Below are 20,403 nucleotides of genomic sequence, written 5' to 3'. Positions count from 1 at the left end.
TGGGGCCTGGTTGTCTCGCAAGAGACGCACGCAGGTCCACCGAGAGGGAGGTGGAGCGCCCTATATGTCCATATCCGTCTTCTCGTGCTATTGTCTGGGGTTGCATCGTCTCGCTGTATCCTCAAGTATACCTTTAGCGCCCGATGAAAATAGTAAAATAAAACACGAGAAACCAAAGGGAAAAGAAGAGTATCCCCCCCCCCATTCCACTCCCTCTCCCTCTTCCTTTACTTTCACCACCCGCCACCCGCCCCCTCCCACCCCCACACACACTTACCCCTCCCCCCCCCCTCCCCTCCCCCAAGAAAAAAAAGACAAGACCGCATCCCACCCTTTCTTTTCCCCAGCCTGAACACGACAGATACCAACAGCAAATAAAACTCAACGAAACACAACGCGGAAAGGGGGACGAAGGAAGAGGAGGAGGAGGGCCTGGCGTGAATGAAGTAGGCCAAAAAGGCATTCTTCACAGAGGACGCGTCCCTAAAAGCCGAGAAAGCATAGCACTAGAGTGTTCACGACACATTAGGCTGGAAAAAAAAAACAAATAGGTAAAGACCAAACACGATCGAAGGGCGTGAGGGAATGAGCTAAATCACCACTTTTACTGTTTATCACGATCGCAGGGATATCTAGGAAAGCAGGAAAGCGCCGCTTCCCTCAGTCATGGCGAAGCGCAGTTTTTTCTCCATCTCCTCCTTTGAGTTGTACTGCGGCAGCTTCAAGTAGTTTTGACAAGTCATGGCAGAGGGAAGCATGTCTTGCTCCCTGGTGCTGGCGTCCTCGGGTGTTTTCCGCACAATTGTAAAAGACGGTCGCAGTCGGCTTAGACCACCTACGGGGAGATGAGCGGAGCCGGTGAGAAACAAAAAGAACTGCTTCTGCTCCTCGAGGGTGAAGGAGGCCAGAATGTCAAAGAGCCACTGCACATGCTTGCAGTTCAGGGTATACCCGTAGTTAGCCTCGCTGTGCTGCTCGAAATCCTCGCGCGTGATGGCCTTCTCGTGACCCGCGATGAGTTGCTGCAACTCTTCCACGGTTAGCATCCGAAGTGCTACCAACGGTATGTACCAGTGAAAGCCCTCGCGGAGGGCATGAACAGCCGCGGCCACCCCGCGATCAAGGAGAAAGCTGGTGACAGCGTCACAGTAAGCCATCATATTGTCTGTCGTCACCGGCGTGTTCTCTCCATCAGGGAGAAGTTCCACACTGTCGTCACCGGGGAGTGTGAAGTCGAGGGCAAGATCTCGAACCTCCACCATTTTCTTTCGCCCGGGTAGCTGCAAATACGTGTGCTTTTTCGAAGACGCCTCGGCCATGGCGATCAGTACGTGTCCGAGTTCTTCACTGAGGTCCTGCACATCAGAGACCCCACACACGTCGCCACGCAGTAGACGGATTAAGACCGGCGAAAGCGGAAGACCGGGCACGTGCTCATCCATGAGAGCCCGCGCAATGAAGCGGCCAATAAGGTGGAAAAACGGCAGGCGATCTTGCTCCTCACTCGACCCGGGTGGCACTGGCCGCGGAAAGAGATCATGAGCATCTGCGTCAGACTCCGCGTCCTCATGACTGTGGCGCCACAACTCCAGTTTCCGCTGTCGCAGCTGCTGGCTGACAAGGGTGTAGAACTCCCGCGTCGGGCCATCGCCCCAGCCGACTTCGTTGTAAAAGTGGAAAGTCCACATTGTATTGCGCGACCGCGGATCCTCTGAGTTAAACAGCTTCTTCGCACACTCCAAAACGTTTTCACGCCACACTCGCTTTGACTCCTTCTTGAGTTGACCAAAAACACTACGCGCCTGGTCATTCGACACCCGCGACTCATTCAAACCGAACAACTCCCTGTACTTACGCATGCGAATCAAGGAGCGTTCCGTCGAGGTAAAGCCAACATCAAAGAGAAACTTGCGCGTTGAATAGCTGAAAAGGAAGTTGCAATCTAGCGCGAGCTTCACGGCCCAGGTACCGCGCTGCTGGCCAGCTAGGAGGATCTGGGCGCACTGCTGGACTGCCTTGTTGTTCAGCTTCGGGTGCTGAAACTCCGCCACTGAGATGGCAGGGGCGAAGGTGTTTTGAATACACGCCACGTCTATGTCCTGCAAATTTTCCGACATTGCGGCTGCTTGCTTTTGCACATAGGAGAGAAGTGCGGGCCAGTTAGAGACCGCCGCGTGCAATACGCCAAGTAGCCCCAGAATGTCCCGTTGGCTTTGAGAGAGCAGGTCGTTGCTGTATAGGAAAGATTGAGACAAATGCTGTTTGACAATTTTAACAGCTCTCGGCTCGGAGTCTTGGGAGGGCAGGCGCACACAGAGGGACGCCAAGGGGTCGCCGCGCTGGGGGAACGTGTCAGCTACTTGGTAGAAGCTGTAGTGCCGCGGATTGAACGGGGTGGTGCTGTAGTGAAGAACCACAGGTCGCAGCGCAGAGTATCCGGGGGTGCTCATCATGTCCAGGGAATCAAAACGGCTTTGGGAAGGAAATCCTCCGTCGCCGTCCTCGTGCGATCCGACCTCTACTCGAGTGTTGCTCCGGCGTTTTCCGCGCGGTTGGTGTCGCCGCGTAGCCCTTTGCTCAGGGTTACCGCAGTGGCTTCGTTGCGCCTCCTCCTCTTGAGAAGCCGCGGCGGCCGGCAGGACGAGCTGCTCCATGATCTGCAGCATCGTCATCGACCGCGGCAGGACATACGAGCCGTAGCGAATCCACAGGCTGCTGTTCGCCGGCACTGAGTTAAGGGTGGTCGTGGCAGCTCGTGTTGGTCCTCCCGCGTCGCGAGACGTGGGCGAGTGTCGCGGGTGAAGGTCAGGAAGAATATTGGTGACTGATTCACCGTCGTCGCCGGCACTGCTGTTCGTTTCCTCGTTCTCCTGCCGCGGTAGCTCTCTCTGGAGAACGTGCATCATAGCACTAACGCTTGAAATCGGCGGAACGCGCGCCTTGATGCACTGCCGCGGTGATATCGGATTGGTGCCGCTGTCGCCTGCACTGGAGGTTTGAGCATCCTCTGCCTCATCACCAGGCACCGCTACCGAGGCCCGGTGAGGCTCGAAAGAAACGACAAAGTATCGGTTAACGCCACTGATAAACTTGTACGTCGGTACAGTGAATTCGTCCAAGAGGGTCAGCATGGCGTGTAGGTGACGCACAAAGAGAGAGAGAAAACTACCACACCCGTGAACCGCTCGCCTGGTGGTGCTGGCCGGCGGCGTTGAGCGCGCACCAGCCGAGTCCTCTTGGACTGAACCTGATGGCATCGCGGATGAGGTGGAGAGCGCTGCGATAAGATGCATAACTGCGTAAATATTATTCTGTCGGGTGAGGCCGTTCCACAGCTCTTGCGCAACGCCGCTGGAGTAGAACTCGAATGCTGTGACTTCACTAGCAAGCATCTCACAGAGCAAGCTCACCGCTGCCCTGAAGTGATCTTGACGGAGTTCCTGAACGACGCGACGTAGGGACTCAGTTGCCTGCTCATCCTCGCTGTCGAGGAAGCGGTGAAGCAGCGTGGACGCCTCGATGCCAACGATGGTTCTCCACCCGGCAAGCGAGCTTGTCAAGCCCGCCCTCGCCTCACGCGTGAGTGCCGTCGTCGTAGTCACTTTGCAGCGCTGTTTCAGGAGTTGCAGACTGAGTTTGACCCCGTCACGCACAAACTGCACCTGATAGGCGTCCCTCACCTTGTACAAGAGCCGGTTTGCAAGGGCAACTGCGAGTGCATTACAAACGAGATCAGCGCCGCGAAGGTTGTTGTTGAGAACCTCGCCTAGCGAAGACTGAGTGATGTTGCTCACGAGCAGCTGCTCAGTGGACGCCAGATCAACTGCACTAACGAGAAAGTCGAGACACCAAGCCCGCACCGCAACAAGCTCAGAGGAAAGGCATACATCCACGACGGCGGGAACAGCATCCAAGACGCGCTCGAGCAGGTGGGGTGAATTGCGGTAGAACTTCAGCTTCTCGTGGTGTCGCATCGTAATTTCTACCACCTGCTCCATATCCGTGTAGGTGTGCTGGCCACCGTTATCGTCCCTGTAGTGCTCCAAGACACACGCAGTACAGTAGTCCCTGTCCAGACACTCGTTGCACCGGTACCAGTCACCGACTTTGCAGCTCTTCCCGCAGCCGTCGCATATGTAACTGGAGCCGTGACACCGAGCATGGGCAGACTTGGTCTCAATCTTGAGATCTTGCTCCTGCGCTACTCGCTCGCGGAGCTCCGCCAGAGTCATGTGGGTGTCACCATCCCCGTCAGAGCTCTGCACCTCCTCGTCGTCCTCTTCCGTAGAGTAGTCCTCGTCTTCTTCAGCGTCACCCAGCCGACCAGCTAGAGCAGCCGCGGCAGTGAGCAGCGGTCGCTGTAAAAGCATCTCTAGCCGCTCAAGCTGCTCCACAGACCCCTTCCTGTACGGGATCAACAGAGAGGCCAAAAGTCGGCATACGATAGTACGTTGGTGCGAGGTAAGTATCACCGTCTGCGTAGCGGGTGGAATAGAGCCCCCACGACGAGCACTACCAATGTGTTCGCCATCTTCCATAGTCAACCCGGGCGCGGTGCTGGTGTGGGCAACGTTCCTGGCCAAGGATGAGGGAGCGCTTAGCTCGGCCGCGATGGCAGAAACCGGCGCCGGTTGCAGTAGTGCGAGGAGCGTGTTGAAGAGGTTGCCTTCGATCACCGACGCGGCGATGCCGGCGCTCCACTGCACACCTGCATAGAGCAGCGACAGCATCGATGAGAGCGTGTCTTCGTTAACGTCATGCTCGTGTAACAAGGCTTCTATGCGCTCTGTTGCATCCCCGAAAACGGACTCGACTGTGCTTCGGTCAGCTTTCACACGATCGATGGCGTGTGCCAGTGTTGTGATGGCCTTTTGGCGTATCTCGGCGTCGCCGTTCGTGATGCTGGCCCGGAGTGTGGGGAGACAAGGAGTGATGTGCCGCACGCTGCTCTCATCCACCTCGCTGACAAGCCGCTGCACAATCGTCCATATTTGCCGCTGCTTGTGCAGCGTAAAAAAGTCAGCGAATCCAAGCACCGCCTCGACGCCGTTGCTCCGTAAGAGTTCGCGGCTCCCCGTCGGGCTACGTGTGATCAGCTCCAAGCATGTTAGACACTGTTCCGACAACTCCACGTCCTCAATCGAGCGGAGGTGCTGCAACAGGACTTCGACTAAGGTTTTGCGCGTTGGGAGTGTCTCAAATGTGCGAGGAAAGGCGTCGAGGATATAGGTAAGCGCACGGGCCGCCGTCATGAACACCTCCCGCACACACGAGGGCGAGATGCACTGCAGTACAGGCGGCACGAGAAGTGGAATACTCGCCATCAGCGAGGGCGAAATAAACGAGCTCATCGTTAGCTGGTCGCATAACAACTGCAAACCCCGCTGTTGAATTGCTGGGTCGGGGCTTTTAATGGCGGCAATAAGGTCCGAGCTTACTCGTCGCGTCCCTCCGTCGGCGAGACTCACCCCCTCCGTCTGAAAACGGAAGTTGTCCATGGCCTGCGTCTAATGTGTGCACAAAGTCACCCTTAGTGTAGGAGGGGTCTATTGGGATACGTGAACTCCGAACAGCACACGCCCACACACACGCTGAGCAACCCCAAAACCTGCACGGGCTCCTCTCAAAGGAATGGATATATATAAATAGATGTATGCAGTGGCGCGAGATGGCAAAAAAAAAGACAAGAAAGAGGCTTACAAACAAAAGGTAAACCCTTCATGCGACAAAAAACATCGCAGGACAGCAGTAGACGGACGGGGAACACGCGAAGCAGTACAGCTGCTCCAGCGCAGTAACATCACAAACCAGTGGAAAGGAAAAAAAAAGAGTTGTAACAGCAAAGGTAGAAAGCGCAGTTCCTATACGAACGCGTTCTACCATAGATTAGCGACAACCGCTCAGTGATCTGAACTCCCGTGACAGATGAGGATGGCTAGCCAGATAAACTGGAGAAAAAAAAACGAGCCGGAGCTCACGAAGCAGGTGAATCATACACTGTGTGTGAAACAGAGGGAAGGCGAGCTGAGGCAACGGATATATCGAAAGGATCTGGGTTGACACTCAAATCGCAACACCTGGAACACATAGACACCAGGATACACGCGGCGACAAGGAAGAGGGAGGGGGAATAAAGGATATGATGGGCACTCGAGATGACGGCAAAAGAGGAGGCTCTTCGCCGAAGAGCACCAAACAATTCTCTCCGGCAGGCGAAGCGAACTTTTGCGCCTCAGAACAGGCGAGGACTGTTACCGCCTTTGGCGATATAGGGTGGGTGGGGGTGGGGTAAGCGACACGTCCTCCTCACCTTGACCCGTTAGTCGAGACCTACCCGCTGTGTGTGTGTGTGTGTGAGAGTGAGAGAGAGAGAGCAGCAGCAGAGAAAAAGACGGGACACACAGCTTTCAGGAATTCATACACTGCCAACGACGCACTTACAGTGAGATTCTCCTTCACGTTTAAACTCTACAAGACAAACTACAAAGAATCTAACAGGTCTAGCCGCCAAGCGCCGATTCGTAGCCTCCAGTGTGCGTAGATATAATATATTGCCCAGTAGAAGCGACACGGCTACCCCAACGCACGGTAAGACACTGGAGGAGGGGGAGAACGGGGGAACGAACGCCAGGGGGCTACTTTGCCGAGCCTTCACTTACACAAGTAAGAGGAAAGAGGAGGGCTTGAGACACAAGTGTAGTGCGGTAGAAACACAACAAAAGGCCTAGAGTTGGAGCGTGGCGGGAAGAGGAACTATATTCACTACACGTATTTGTGGGGAGGGGGGCACCCATTTTTTTTGTGCACACGCCAGTATATAAATGGATACACACACACGCCACATGTGCATATATATATATATATATATGTATGTATATGTTTGTTGGCTCGTTGTAGCAGAGATGACAATATTATTCCCAGGATTTTGTGATGTCCGCAAGCGGCGAAGGCGGCACCGAGGGAGGGTGGGAGGGGGAAAGAGAGAAGGAGGGTGCGGAGGCACAAGAAAATCAAGATCGTCAAGGGATGGTAGACAATCACAAAAAGTGTGAAAGTGGCTCTTGAGTGGAGGGCAATCCTCAAGTGAGAGAGCGAGCGAGCGAGCAAGTGCGAGCATACACACACACACGGCTCGAAAGACATACAGCCAAGAAATGTGTGCTGTAATGTCCGTCACCGTGTTTGTGTGTGTGTGTGTATCTATGCGTGCGTGCGTGCATGTTCGCGTGAACGAGATCCCTTCACCGATTACGAAAAGCACTGGAATAATCAGAGAAAAAAAAAGGGGAGGTGAGAGGGCACGATAATCTCCCCGTATGGACTGTCTTGGGAGGGGGGGGAGGGTAAGACGCGTTTGTCCGTAGACTCCGTCTGGCTTTTTGACTTCCCAATCTCTTTTATTTTTGTTGGAGGTAGAAGAAAGTTGCGGTAAGGGGTGCGCGTTATGCGGGGCGTGGGGGTTTGCCACAGCTGCAGAGGGGGACGGAGGGGGGGGGGGTACATTGACACAAGTATACACACACACTCCGATATACGAGAAGAGAGGAAGAACGCGGGAAATCGAGAGCGTAGATGGCATCAAAGAAAAAAAAAGGTGCTAAGACATCGGAGAGACTCCTAAAAGAAAAGTGAAAAAACACTATACTACTGCAATATAAAACCTGTTCCGTCAGACTCGTGTGCAAATACTGGTAAAGAGCACCACAAAAAAAAAAAACGCAACACAAACTACGCAGTCAAGAGCAGCAGCAGCAGCAGGAGAAACCAGCGATAGAAAAGCTATACAAGTCATAAAGGATTGGCCAGCCGTCACTGTGTTCGGCTTGCCCAGCGTCTTTCTTACCGGATCACCGCTTTCTCCTGCAACGCCTTCAGTGCCTGCTCACGGCGGATCTGGCGCATAATTTGGTAATGATAATTCTTGTTGAATCCCTTTGCCTTGGCTTCCTCGTATTCCTTACGGGCACGCTCTTCGCCGCCAACGCCCCAAACAGGCATCTTTCGGCACGCAGCATCGTCGCCGCGCAGCCAAGTCTTCTTTGGCCAGTTGAAGACGAAGGGGCCATAGATGTAACGCCAAAGTGGACTCACCTCACCATCCTGTTTGGCCAAGTTGCGGCGAAGAATGTAAATTGTGCGGTCGTACGACTCCGAACTCCAGTCCAACCACGAGAAAAAAGCTTTGCTGGCCTCACTTGTTGGGCGGTCGAGAAAGCGCTTGTAGTAAACCTCTGTGTCGCGGTTCCATTGGTACTGTGGGCAGAAGCTATCATCGTACTTGAGATCCTCGTAGCGGACGAGTCCGCCACGGCTGTAATACGAGTACACCTCCATAAGGGTTGGGGGGATGAGATACAGCAAGTACATCACCGTGAACGGAATCCAGGCAACGTCTAATCCGGCCATTTTCTAGCGACGTTTTCCGTTTTTTGTTTTATTCTTCCTAGTGTTCCTCTTCGACGTTTTCTCTAATGGGAGAGGGAGGGGGAGGGGAGCAACACAATACACACGAGCGTCTGAGCTGCGCGTTGAGATGGGCAAAGACGAGCGCACTACTACTAAAATAGAATAATAATAATAATAATAATGTGTTGACTGAAGTGAAATGAGAAAAGACAAGGGCGGCAGTGAAGGTGTGCGTGTCTGCTCCAGCGCACGTGCGGGTTCCCTGGTATTAACACGGCGCGCTCTCCTCCTCGTGGTGGAGCGCACTGAGAGAAACAAGAAAAGCGCTTGACTGCCACCGCTTGAGCACGAGGGAGCAAAGCGGAAGAGGAAAGAAGGGGAAGGGGAGGGGGAGGGGAAGGGAAGGGGAGGGAGGGAGGGGGCTATATGAACAGAACCAAAAGTGAATGCGTGGGGGGGAATTCAAACTCAGTCCTTGAGGGGCAAAATGCGTGTGTGAACAAGCGCTGCGAGGTAGAATTGCCAACGTTTCATGAAGAGAGAGAGAGAGCAAGAGAAAAGTCGGGAGGCCAAAAACTCGCGAAAAGTGATCATGTTGCCAGTCCGTATCCCTGGAGATGCGTATATACGTGTCGTACATGAGCTACATGACAAGAGCAACCACTGATTTTTGAATGCCCACACTGTATCACATCACCTGACCCACAGGTCAAGTCCGGAGCACGCGGATTATGCGCTTGCCCCTTCGAGACTCCAGCAAGGTGTGAACACGCAGGGACGTGCACGTACAGATATATAGGATGGCATCTGAGGGCAGTGCCGAGCAGCACGCACATTTTCTCCTCATCGGCTGTGCGTTGTGTATGAACGAGTGGGCCTTTAGCCAGTCATGGGAGTCTATTTGCCGTTTCTTTTGGGTGGTGGAAATACTTTCGCCTCCCCCTCCACCGTGTTCAATGGTGTCTTTCCGTCTGACCGCATACACGAACCGTCTCCCCACTGCACAAAAGCCTCACCTCCACGCTCTCTCGATTGTGCCATCACCACGTTCCATTCATCTTCCCCTCCTCGACCACAACAAAACAACAGCTGGGGGGGGAGCGGGGGGTTGAGCCGAGCGCTGTTTGGTAGGTGGGAAGGGAGGCAACTAATACAGGGAAGAGAGCAGCCGCCAGAAGTGCAGGCTGGTGGGGCACGGCACGAGAACACACACACCCGCACACACTCATAAAATACACAAAGACCGGATAAACAGCAAAACAACCCCTCCCCCCTCCCTCCCCTCATCCAAACGGCATCCACACGTGGCACACACAACACGATGCAGGTGAACATTTTTGGCCCAAGGGACTACGCCACATCCTGCATTTATCATTTACGTGCGGGGAGCATCGTCTAACGAGTAGTCACTTCACATCCGCCGTGGCCAAACGCGTCAGCGTCGCCTACAGGCCCTTCTCATGCAACCGCATGCTGTGGTGTACACGCGCCCGCTAAACTCTTCAAACATCGGCACTCACGATTTCCACGATGGCGCTACCCCGGATTACAGTAGTCCCGAGAGCTGTCTTTGTCTCTCCGTCGCTGCTGGTCGCATTTATGGTTTCGTCCATGGCGTCGTGGAGGACGACACTCATATGATCATCGACACCGCGAAGTACACCAGAGATGGAACGACCACCTTGTAACTTCACCACGATTCGCTTCTCCATGAAATGGTTGAGGTTAGGAAGTGTCTTGTTTGCTGGCATGGTCGCCAAAGGTGAGCTCTGGGTCGCGGATTCAAAAAAAAAAAGTACGTGCACGAAAAATGATGTGCTACTTCGTTGGAAAACTGCGCCACAGAAGGTGCAAATAATTGAAATATCGACGAGGGAATGCGGTGCAAGCGAATGGCCACCGATCCGATGGTAGCGACAGACCAGGATGGGACAGCCGGGCGAGAAAACCAGAAGACATGGAAGAGTTATGTGAGCATTGCAATACAACCACACTGAGAGGGAAACAGTTCATGAAAAGCGTGAAGAAATCACAAGCCCAAGCTGTGGCAAACTTTTTTTTTCTTCGTCTCTGGGGAAGTGCGGCGGAGGGAAGGAAGCGAAGCAATCCACAGAAATCAGTCCAAGACCAAAGGCATCCTTCACTTGCCTTCTCAAGGAACCCAGCGCTCCGGAAGGCATGTACTTGAAGGCCAAATTGTGCAGCCTGCAGTACGCCCCCGCTCATGATCGGGGCGCATAGTAGTCGTCTAAACCACGTCAACAGGTCACCCGGAGACACAGCCTCCTATACCGCCCCAAGATATGTCCCTGGAGACCACCGCGGCGGCCCTCGTAGCCACGGCGTCATGCGATAGTGGTTGAGACACGGCCAGCCAACACGACCTACTGCGATACTGTTTTGTTGTTGCTTTGCATTGCGTTTATGCCAACACGACAAGAAAAAGGGAGAGGGTCTCTGCGTGCGTGTGGGTGTGCTGTTAAGAGAGGGGCGTAGACATTCACGTTCTCGATCCGACATGTCGGTGCACAACACACTCCTTTACACATACAGTACGCGTTCGTGTTCCGCACTGACGTGTCGAGGTGAGTCTGTGCATGTGTGTTGCAGTGCTACGTATATACATCTCGGCAAAAAAAAAACCACAGGAGAGGGGCCAAGGGTGGCAGAGACACGCAGGAGATGACGTGAGGAGGTGGAAGACGGGTACCACGGGAACAGATGGCCAAGTAGAAATGCAGCTCTAGAGTGTATCTCCGGTTAGTTTGATCCCTCGTCGTTCCTTAATTTTTTGACGACACACACTTTTCCGGTCGCCCCCCTTCCCCCGCTCGATCATCGCCTCTGTCGACACCTAGCGCATCGCCACAACCACCTCCAGCGTCACACGCATTTTTGGGGGGGGGGGGGAGGGACATCCCTCCAGCGTGTGTATAGTACATGAACAAACAAGTAAAAACATGGAAACAGCCTTCCTCGCGTCTCGAGGTAGAGAATAAACGAGCTGTGTGAGAGTGCGTGAGTTTCTAGAAGGCGGCACACCCACAGACACATACACCGGACACGTACACTATGAAAGGAGGAGGAGGTAAGTCGGAAGGACCGGTGCAGTCGTTCATCCGGTGCGATGCAGCAAGGCAACGCTTTCTACGCAGCAAACAAGACGATATCCACAAACGATGCGGGGCTGTGGCGCGAAACTTGACACACCAAAGAGGGAGGAAGGGAGAAAGGAGGGATGGGGGGGGGAGAGGGGGGAGGAGGAAGAACTTTCATGTTCAACCCCCCCCCTATATATATAAAAACAACCCCCCTCCCTCCGAAAAAAAAAACGGGTGGGGAGAGGGGGGGGTACAGTACAAAGATCTCCCCGCCCTTCCCTCTCCCCTTCGACGACTAAAAGAAAAAATCAGCATAAAGCACCACCACCAACACTAAAAAAAAAAGAGTTGACACACACATCAGCAGTAGATCCGTCTCCGTAGTTCTCCTCAACAGCCGCTGCCCATTTCTGGTGTCAGTCTATTCGGCTAGTCCGTCATCACAATCACAAGACCAGCTTTGGGGGGGGGGGGGGGGCAGCAGATTAGTCATGGAGCTCCATGCCCTCCTCCAAGTCCTCGAGCATCTTGAGTCGTTGGGCATCCAGCTCCTCACGGACGTGCATTTCGTTCTCTCTCCGGGCACTGACCTCTGCCACATACTTCTCGCTAAAGTCATCGACGCTCCTTCCGGTTTGCGACTCTTTCGTCTTTTCAGAGAGAAACGTGCTGCGACGCTCTCGCTGACGCGCTGCGGCGCGCTTCTCTTTCACCGCGCGATCAAGGTTCTTGTCCCGAAGGCTCTCGTTCTCGAAGAGAGTACCGATAAAATTCTTTTCATCAGGGGCCATGGTGCACAGCGAGGGCGAAAGCTCTACGAGTGACACATTGCCGTCGATTCCGCCCGTGGCGACGTAAGTGCCGTCGGGCGAGGGCTTGACGGTGTGCAAGGCGTATTCGGACACCTGGAAGGACAAGGACGGTGTGGTCTGACGCAGCATAAGGTCCCACACATCCAAGTATCCGTCCATGCGGGTGGTGAAAAAAACACCGGGTCGCACCGTGTGCCACGAACCACAGGTCAAGTACGCCTTGTGGTAGAACGTGCTAAACATGGACGTAAACTTGAAGTCTTCGAACCACAGCCGCGCAGTCCAATCGCCGACAGAGAGAAAGTACTTGGAGAACATTGGGTTGCGTTGGACACTGTAGATAGGCCCGTGGTGGCCATTGAATGTGTTCGGCAGCAGCTTTTCATGCTGAGTTTTGCCCTTCCGGTTGCAGGATAAGATGGTGCCCTGCTCGGTACCGATCATGTACTTGGCTGGACCACCCACCTGTGGGTCGTAGTCGAGGCAGAGACCCCCAAGGACTCCCCGGGCGCCGCCGTCGTTGATGCGTGGCTGCAGCACTAAGTTGTCCTCGCTAATTGAGTGAATTATCACTGGCTTCTCGGGCAGTCGGCAATCCCACACGAACACGTTTCCGTCCGTGGAGACGGAAAGCAACTCACCGGACTTGCTCTGCAGCCACTTCAAAGCCCACACCGGATCCTTGTGGCTCTCTTCGATGAGAGAGCGCGCTGCGGGGCGGCTCGGCTGGCGGGTGTCCCAGAACTGTACGACACCGTTCCAGGACCCCCCTGCGATGAGATGAGGATCTTTTGTGTAGTACTCGATGCTGCAGAGTGGAGACGGGGTCACAAGAGTTTCGGCAGGCTCGTTAGGGTTCGCTATGTCCCAGATGTGCGAGTTCGTGCTCATCGTTGGCGTTTGGCTCTGGAACTTGAGCCGCGAGTAGGCCACGGCAATCCGACGGCCGTCGTTCTGCCACGAAAGGGCTGCCGCCGTGCGCTTCTCCTCCGCCGGATCCTTGAGCACCGCGCACATCTTCACGGAGGCCGGCCCTGTTGAGTGCCCCTCATCTGGGGGAGGCTCTGGGAAGTACTGGCCGTAGATGTCCATCGCGATGTTCTGCTTCACACAGCGATCCACGCACTGCTCGCCGAGTCGCGCGCATGTTTGCAAGTAGCCCTCCTCCCGCTCCACCTTCTTGCAGTACTTCATCTTCTCCTCGAACTCGGTGGGGTCAACGGCGTGGGGCCAACCACCCTCGCCGTGGTATTGTGCGTGATTTTTGATGCGCACGGACTCTGTATTCGTGCTCGCCTCTGACAGCTGGGGCACATTTTGCACCTGAGTATCCTTGGGGTTCTGAAACGTGAATTTCTTCTTGATCACCTCATTGGGTGCGATATCGGCCAGAATTTCGCTGTCGTTCGCCTGAAATTCCGGCATGCGACCAAACTCGCGAGCCGGCCGCGAATAGCTGTAGGTGATCTCCGTCATTGTAACTTAAGGGGGGGAGAGAAAGGGGCCTCGACTTTTTTCTTTAATGAGCGAGTAAACGTAGGCGGCGAGAAATTCGAGCCGCCGCCTTTGTCTGTTCACAAGACAACCGCGGAACACACACACACACACACAAACACACGCTAAAAGCAACACACCCCTTTTACCCTGCAGGACAACGAGTATGGGAGCACACGCAGGCACTGAGAGAACGAGGCGCTCGTGCCAAACCGACTGGCAGTGGAATGTGTGTTCGTCCCGTGAAGGTGATGCGCCGTCTTCTCTTATCTCCTCCCCTTTCTGTGACTCTATCGCACGCGCGGTTCTACAGAATAGCGGTACAACGGAAGGGGAGGGAAGAGGGCAGCGTGCAAATTCTCAGGTACTCGGGTTTGACTTGGCTGCAAACTAGGCCCAAACAAAGGACACCCTTTTGCCAGCAGCCAGCAGCGACGAAGGAGAGGGAAAAGGGGAAAGCGGGGGTCATACCGCCAGGGTCGGCGCACGCGGAAAGACATCGATAAAAAAGCGCATGCGGAGTGTGAGGAGTTCAACGACGAAGGGATGTGAGAGAAAAGTTGAAGGGTGGGAAGGAGGGGGGCAGAGGATAAATGTCTATGAAGTCTGGCAGCAGATGTTCATTATCAGCACGACATCCTTCTTCAAGCGATGACACGGCACAGTAGGTGCAGGTGGTGGTAGAGAGACTTGACCGCATATGTGTGACCGTGGGGGATAAAGGTGGTGAAGAGCAATGGGATCCTCGAAACATTCTTTTTTTTTTAATCGACACGAACACATGTGAAGGCGGGAATGTAGCTCCGCCTATACACACGTTTGCCTGCGATGCCTCTCTCTCTGTCTGTGCAGCGGCACTGTGAACCTGATCGGGGCGAGCTACTACTAGTACTACTGCCCAAGAAGCTCACACAAATCTCTCTTCTAGTCGTCGTTTCGATTGGTCTTGGTTGTTTTCGTTGTCGTGTTTGCTTCTTCTGGGCTTCCCCAATGAAACCGTCAGCAACTCGTGAAGACGGCTATGGCGATCGGCAAAGATGGCATGGGTGCCTCGCGCTGATTCCCTGCACATCGGGTGAGCACCCAAGTCATCGCTCACCCGAAGGCGTCGATGAGGGTGTAAGGAAGCCGTGCAAAGTGCCGGAGATCGTAGAGCCCCAGGGAGACGTCCGGGGGGAGGGGGGGGCGAAAGAGGAGGAGGTAAGGCACACCAGAGCCGGAACAGACGATCACATGTAGGTGGGGTTTGATTCTCCCAGGGAGTGCAAACAGTAAAGAGGAGGAGACAGCTTGTAGTCGTCTCACCTGGCGTCACATACCGACACCCGCGACGCTGACTCCGCCCAAAATGCCCCACACCACAAACACATACCACTCAGGGTAGAGTGACGCTGGTGCCAAGTTGGTTCCTCCAGTCTGCCGCTGATGGTGTCATGCAAACACGGGGTATACAAATGAGCTCCCCACCACGACCACGCACTTCCTCCCATGTGCGATGGTGCCACCGCGGAGGTGGTGGAAAAAAAAACAAAAGGTGCAATTTGCAGCAGCAGCAGCAGTTCACCGACCAACCCCGGGAATAGAGAGAAAGAGGGAGAGGGAGGGGGCGCGTCAAATGATGGGCGACAACATCCGAGAACGTCACTCCTTCACCCACTCCCTTTTCTTGATACGAAGACCTGATATTGCCCCGGAGGGCGCCAAACCCTCGCTCGCGCCGCCGCTGCTGGCATCGCCGTTGTCACCCGGGTGATACTGATAAATGAATGTGACCACGGACTTGTCCTGGATGTCCAGGAGCATGAAAGAGGGCACGACATCGACCTCGCACTCTGTATCGGCCCCAGTAAGAGAACCTGGATTCAGGAAGAGGTGGGTGTCGAACTCAAAGTACTTGGGCTGATGGGTGGAGCCCGACACAAGCACATCCACATCCAGCTCTCGCTGAACCGCCGCAAGAGAGTCTTTGTCCCCTATTGGTATCTGGTGACCATGAATAATCCCAACCTTGAGACCCTCCAGCGTCAACACGACGCTCTCGGGCATGCGATCTGTCCATTGCTCGTCGACGCTGCTGGCCACGCAGTGCAGATCTGGGGCGATCGTCCGCAGGTAGTCATACATCTCCTTGCTGCCCACGCCGCCTGTGATGAGCACCTTGTGAATTCGCCCCGGCGAGAACATCTTGCAGAACACATCGGGAACGCCGCAGGCCCGCTGCGGCACCCACATGTCGCCGACAACGAGGACGAGAACCATGGTTAGTGATGCCTTTTGGGTGCTCCCGTCTTTTGTTTTCTGCCAGGCACGAGAAGGAAAAGAATGAAAGAGATGCTCAAACAGCTGGCGTGCTCACGGATGTTTCGGTACGAAGCGTTTGGTATGCGTCACAGGAGGTTATCCTAAGAGTCCAGATAACGCCAACAGACAGTCCCTGGTAACCTTTTTTTTTTTCTGTATTCGTTTCCTGTCAGGCTGTGGGATACGTGTATTTGTGCGTTGTGGCGCACGTTTGCCGTGCTTCCATTTGGGGGGTCCATTCCGCCGGGTCGTATCCCGGAGGGTTTTTTTTTAAAGGGGGAAAAGAAGAAACATGCGGCATAGAGCGGAGGCGGAGGTAAAGAGTGAAGACTACCGAGAAAGAGGAGATGAACGGAGGCCAGCTGCTGGCGTGTGCACCCACCGCGAAGTCTCTGGTTGGGCTGACATGAGAAACAGGGAAGGGACGGAGGCCCTTTATACCCCCTCATAAAGCAGACGATTCCAAAGGCATCCCCGTTAACGTTGGGGGCGGAGAGGGGAACTGCAAGTTCACCTTCAAGGTGAACCATCCAACGAACACAAGAGCGCGAGTGGCTGTCACACATGAATAGGGCAGGGAACAGGAAAGGAGCAGAAACCGTGTGGGGGCGCCGCTGGGAACACTGTGAAATCGTTGCCGCGCGCTGCGCCCCCCCCCCCTCCCCCCGCAAACCCGCGCACGTCTTTTCCCTCCTTTCCATGCCACGGCGTCCTATACCCTAGACCGACTCCCGTTCGTGGATGGCAGCCAAGAGTGCAAGGACGGACTTGTTGCAAAAACCGCACACGTCCTCTTCGGTACCAGGGTCGATCTTGATCTCGCTGCGCTTCATATCCGCATCCTCCACCACAAAAGCTCCAGCAGTGTGCAGGCAATCACCGCGTTCGACAACACGGGCAATCGCCTCGTCTGGGATCTCACCGTAAAATGTGACGGTTGTGTTGGGCATAGATACTTCTCTCTTCAAATCAAAGTCATAGAGGACAGTCGTCATGACAGTACTCAGTTGGTCCTTCGAGTAGGACTTGATAAAGGCAACGGCTTGCGCTTGCGACTCCGGTTTCTCACGAATCTCGCCGTGGTAGTCGACGACCTGGTCAAAGGTCACCGCGACGCTGCCCGGCCGCTGAGCAATAGAGTCCTGCAACGCTTTGTCGCGGGCCACCTTGGCGCGTAGCTCCTCCATCTTCGCCTGCGCAATCGCGCGCGTCAGGGAAAAGGGATCCGAATGACGAATTTGCTTCTCATCAATATCCGGTGACACAAACACGAGGTCGAACGCGACGCCAAAGTGACGTTGTGCGATCTCACGTCGACGTGGCGAGCTCGTTCCAACGACCATAATCGGCGTTTCTGGCTTCATCACGGACTCCTTCAGTGCTTCTGGAACGGTTATGTGTGAGAACGTCCTTGGCAGAGTTTTCCTTTTTCTCCCATGTACTGTGGGTGTGTGTGTGTGTGGAGGGGGTGCTGGTCACCTCTGTACCATCAACTGATCGCGATTTCCTGAAATGTTAGCGAAAGGAATACGGGCACAACGGGAAGGCGTGACCACCAAAGTACAGAGAAAACGCGCAAATGGGGGGGGGGGCACGACAACCAATTTTTTTTTTAAGCACCCGCATTGATTGCAGAGGCTCCCTGACGCATAAAGAGATCCACAAAGTGTTAGGCCCAAGTCAAGGTGAAAGGAGGGGGGGGGGAAGGGACAATGATACTCACAGCCGGGAGGAAAAAAAACCAAAATAGCTCTGCCGCGATTTATGAAAGATCTTACCTGACTGATCCATTTGGCGCAGGGAGGAATGCACGACGTGTGGAAGCGATTACAACATGTCAATATGGCGTAGAGCGAGCGAGAGATCACGGTGACTTCATCGGATGCTACACCAGCCAATTGGCGCCCTGCTTACAAAGAAATAAGGCACCCGTCACTGCAGCACAGAGTGTGTGACACTATTCTTCACTTGTTTGAATGGGGCGATCCAGTACAGCCCATCACAACTGGAAGCCCGACGATATCTTTTTTTTTCCACCGAGGCGAACGGAAAGGCTGCACTGCGTCCCCACTGCGAAGTTAATCCAGAACGAAGGCTTCTAGGAGAGCCACAATGAAGCACGACTGCTTGAGCTCCAGAGTGTCTGCCCAACACTCTCTTCTACGACGACTCAAGACCGCAGCAGAGACGATGAGGCAAAATCTCCACGCACGCACTCCTGAATATGACACTACGTCACGTTCCGAGGTGCACACCATCACCCCGACACTGATAGCCACAAGCACCAGAAAATCCCTTTCATCTGTAAAAACAAGCGCAGCTATGGGGGCATGATCTCAGAACACCTCATGCAAATCGAGACACCAACTGGGGTGCTTTGTGCATTATCTGCGCACCGCCACCTCCCCCCCCCCTCCTCCTCCTCCTCCTCCTGTGGTCCTGAAGACGCTCGGAAAAGGCAACTGTGAAGAATGGATGCAGTGAAAAAAGAACATACTCATCTCTGGCGACTCTCAATCTTGGCCGGGCATCTGGGCCATTCACGCTTCGCTCTGCAGACTACTGCGGGCCAGCTACGAAGCAAGATGTCCGTTACATTGGTCCAGAAAGGAAGCGGGAAAAAGATATATATATATATATATAACCAAATATGTTAGTGGAGATGTGCCAGCAGAAGTTGACGGAGCCCATCCCCTCCACCTGACCTGCCTTTGTCTCACCGCACATCACTGGGACACAGCTTCAACACAGCACCACCCCCGGCAACGATCAGTGAAGTTTACGGTGCCACAGCGTGAAGTCCGCAGCCCCCCCCCCCATTCCCTCCTCATTCCCTACAGAGTTTAAATTCAGAGAAAAAAAAGGGGGGGTATAAAATGGAGTCGCGGGTCAAGGCACGTGAACAGAGCACCCGAACATTGACGAGCAGTGGGTGACAGCGGGCGTTCTCCATGCAACACAAACTGAATCTCATCTCGACTTTTCTGAGGCTATGCGAGCACTGTCACCCTTCCCAGTATACTATGCGCGCTCCTCGAGCTCATGGGCGCAAGCACACTGCGGTACTACCTGGAACCCACAACACCAGGCACCGAAAACCGTCTTTCATCCTCGAATACAACCCAATACATACATTTCATCTGCAATGATGAAGCTAAATTCGACCATTACTTCGATGTGCTATCCGGGCATTTTATGGAGAGTAGCAGAAGACTCGAGTACGCAAAGAAGCATCCGTTCTGCTAACGTCCTCGCTCACTGTACAAAGACAACCGCAACACCCAACTTTCTCGTCAGAGGCAGTGATCTTGACAGGGATCACGAACAACTGATTTGCGCTAGCGGGAAGGGTGTCAGGCGTCACCACAAACCAACCTCACGCACAAGCACAAAGCGAAAAACAAAAAAAAGCAGCTACTTTTGTTGTTACGGTTCTGCATCTCACCACTCACCGCCCAAGTGGTGAGGCGGAGGCCTTGCGACGATGGAAAGCGGCCGGACACGCGAGGGTTAGGAGGACCACGTCCTCGGTCTACCACCACACCGGCACATGAAGCTCTCGCTTCCGCTTTTCGTTGGTCGTTTGCAGCGGAGAGGACAAGAATGAGAGTGGCCAACGCCTGCGAACTCGAGACTTTCAGAGAAGTGGTCGGTGACTGCGCGGATCAAGCTAGCGGGGGTCACCCTCTGACAACAGAGGGCAGGCGCCGGTGCCACGCAAAAACGTGATACACGGATGCGACACGCAAAGGCGGGAGGCAGGCAGGCAGGCAGGCGGGGGTGCGGGGGGGGGGGGGGGGGGGGGCGGCAGCCGCCCCACACCAAGATACAAAGATGTTGAGCTTATACGACGGCAAGCGAGAGCCCTTTTGTTTTTTCACCACCCTCCACACAAACAACCCCTCGCCGCTTCCGATTCCCCCGCCGGCGGGCGAGACGGGGCCCAGTGGCAAGAGGGAGCGGCAATGGGGTGAACACAGCCCACCACAACATCGGCGGTCTCTCTCTCTCTTTCTGTGCGTTAGTGTGTGTGTTTGTGTGTGTGTGTGTCTGAAGGCCGCGCAGGCGCAGACGTTTTGCACACGGGGACCGATTCGCTTGGCCCACACACCGCCGTCTTGGTAGAGGAGGGAGAGGCGGGGAGACGGCATCCCTCTGTATTTGCAAATCCGCAGCAGTGACCCACCCTGTCGCAGCACATGCGCGGACAGGCTGCCTCAGGCAGCCTTGACGTCCACCACCCTCTCTCTCTGTTTCTGTTACTCCGCCTGTATTGCTTGTCTCGCCGC

At 54.7% G+C, this 20,403-nt stretch overlaps 6 protein-coding genes across 6 annotated transcripts; all 6 read right to left on the bottom strand.

The window, feature by feature from the left end:
• Positions 1–632: 632 nt before the first annotated feature.
• JKF63_02471 (uncharacterized protein) lies at positions 633–5,498 on the bottom strand (the record flags this gene model as incomplete). The annotated part of the gene is made up of 1 exon (XM_067898496.1): positions 633–5,498. The coding sequence occupies one exon, from the start codon at positions 5,496–5,498 to the stop codon at positions 633–635; it is 4,866 nt and encodes a 1,621-aa protein (XP_067754653.1).
• Positions 5,499–7,839: 2,341 nt separating this feature from the next.
• JKF63_02470 (uncharacterized protein) lies at positions 7,840–8,406 on the bottom strand (the record flags this gene model as incomplete). The annotated part of the gene is made up of 1 exon (XM_067898495.1): positions 7,840–8,406. The coding sequence occupies one exon, from the start codon at positions 8,404–8,406 to the stop codon at positions 7,840–7,842; it is 567 nt and encodes a 188-aa protein (XP_067754652.1).
• A 1,502-nt stretch (positions 8,407–9,908) lies between these two features.
• On the bottom strand, positions 9,909–10,157 carry JKF63_02469 (uncharacterized protein; the record flags this gene model as incomplete). The annotated part of the gene is made up of 1 exon (XM_067898494.1): positions 9,909–10,157. The coding sequence occupies one exon, from the start codon at positions 10,155–10,157 to the stop codon at positions 9,909–9,911; it is 249 nt and encodes an 82-aa protein (XP_067754651.1).
• Positions 10,158–11,992: 1,835 nt separating this feature from the next.
• Positions 11,993–13,795, bottom strand: JKF63_02468 (uncharacterized protein; the record flags this gene model as incomplete). Its single annotated transcript, XM_067898493.1, has 1 exon — positions 11,993–13,795. One exon carries the CDS (start codon positions 13,793–13,795, stop codon positions 11,993–11,995), a length of 1,803 nt encoding a protein of 600 aa, XP_067754650.1.
• Positions 13,796–15,454: 1,659 nt separating this feature from the next.
• JKF63_02467 (uncharacterized protein) lies at positions 15,455–16,072 on the bottom strand (the record flags this gene model as incomplete). Its single annotated transcript, XM_067898492.1, has 1 exon — positions 15,455–16,072. One exon carries the CDS (start codon positions 16,070–16,072, stop codon positions 15,455–15,457), a length of 618 nt encoding a protein of 205 aa, XP_067754649.1.
• Positions 16,073–16,833: 761 nt separating this feature from the next.
• On the bottom strand, positions 16,834–17,478 carry JKF63_02466 (uncharacterized protein; the record flags this gene model as incomplete). The annotated part of the gene is made up of 1 exon (XM_067898491.1): positions 16,834–17,478. One exon carries the CDS (start codon positions 17,476–17,478, stop codon positions 16,834–16,836), a length of 645 nt encoding a protein of 214 aa, XP_067754648.1.
• Between the last annotated feature and the right edge of the window lie 2,925 nt (positions 17,479–20,403).

This window comes from Porcisia hertigi, chromosome 32 (assembly GCF_017918235.1).
Source record: "Porcisia hertigi strain C119 chromosome 32, whole genome shotgun sequence".
Taxonomy (NCBI): Eukaryota; Euglenozoa; class Kinetoplastea; order Trypanosomatida; family Trypanosomatidae; genus Porcisia; species Porcisia hertigi.
The sequence above is the reverse complement of the archived record's forward strand: the minus strand, read 5'-3'. Positions and strand labels throughout refer to the sequence as shown.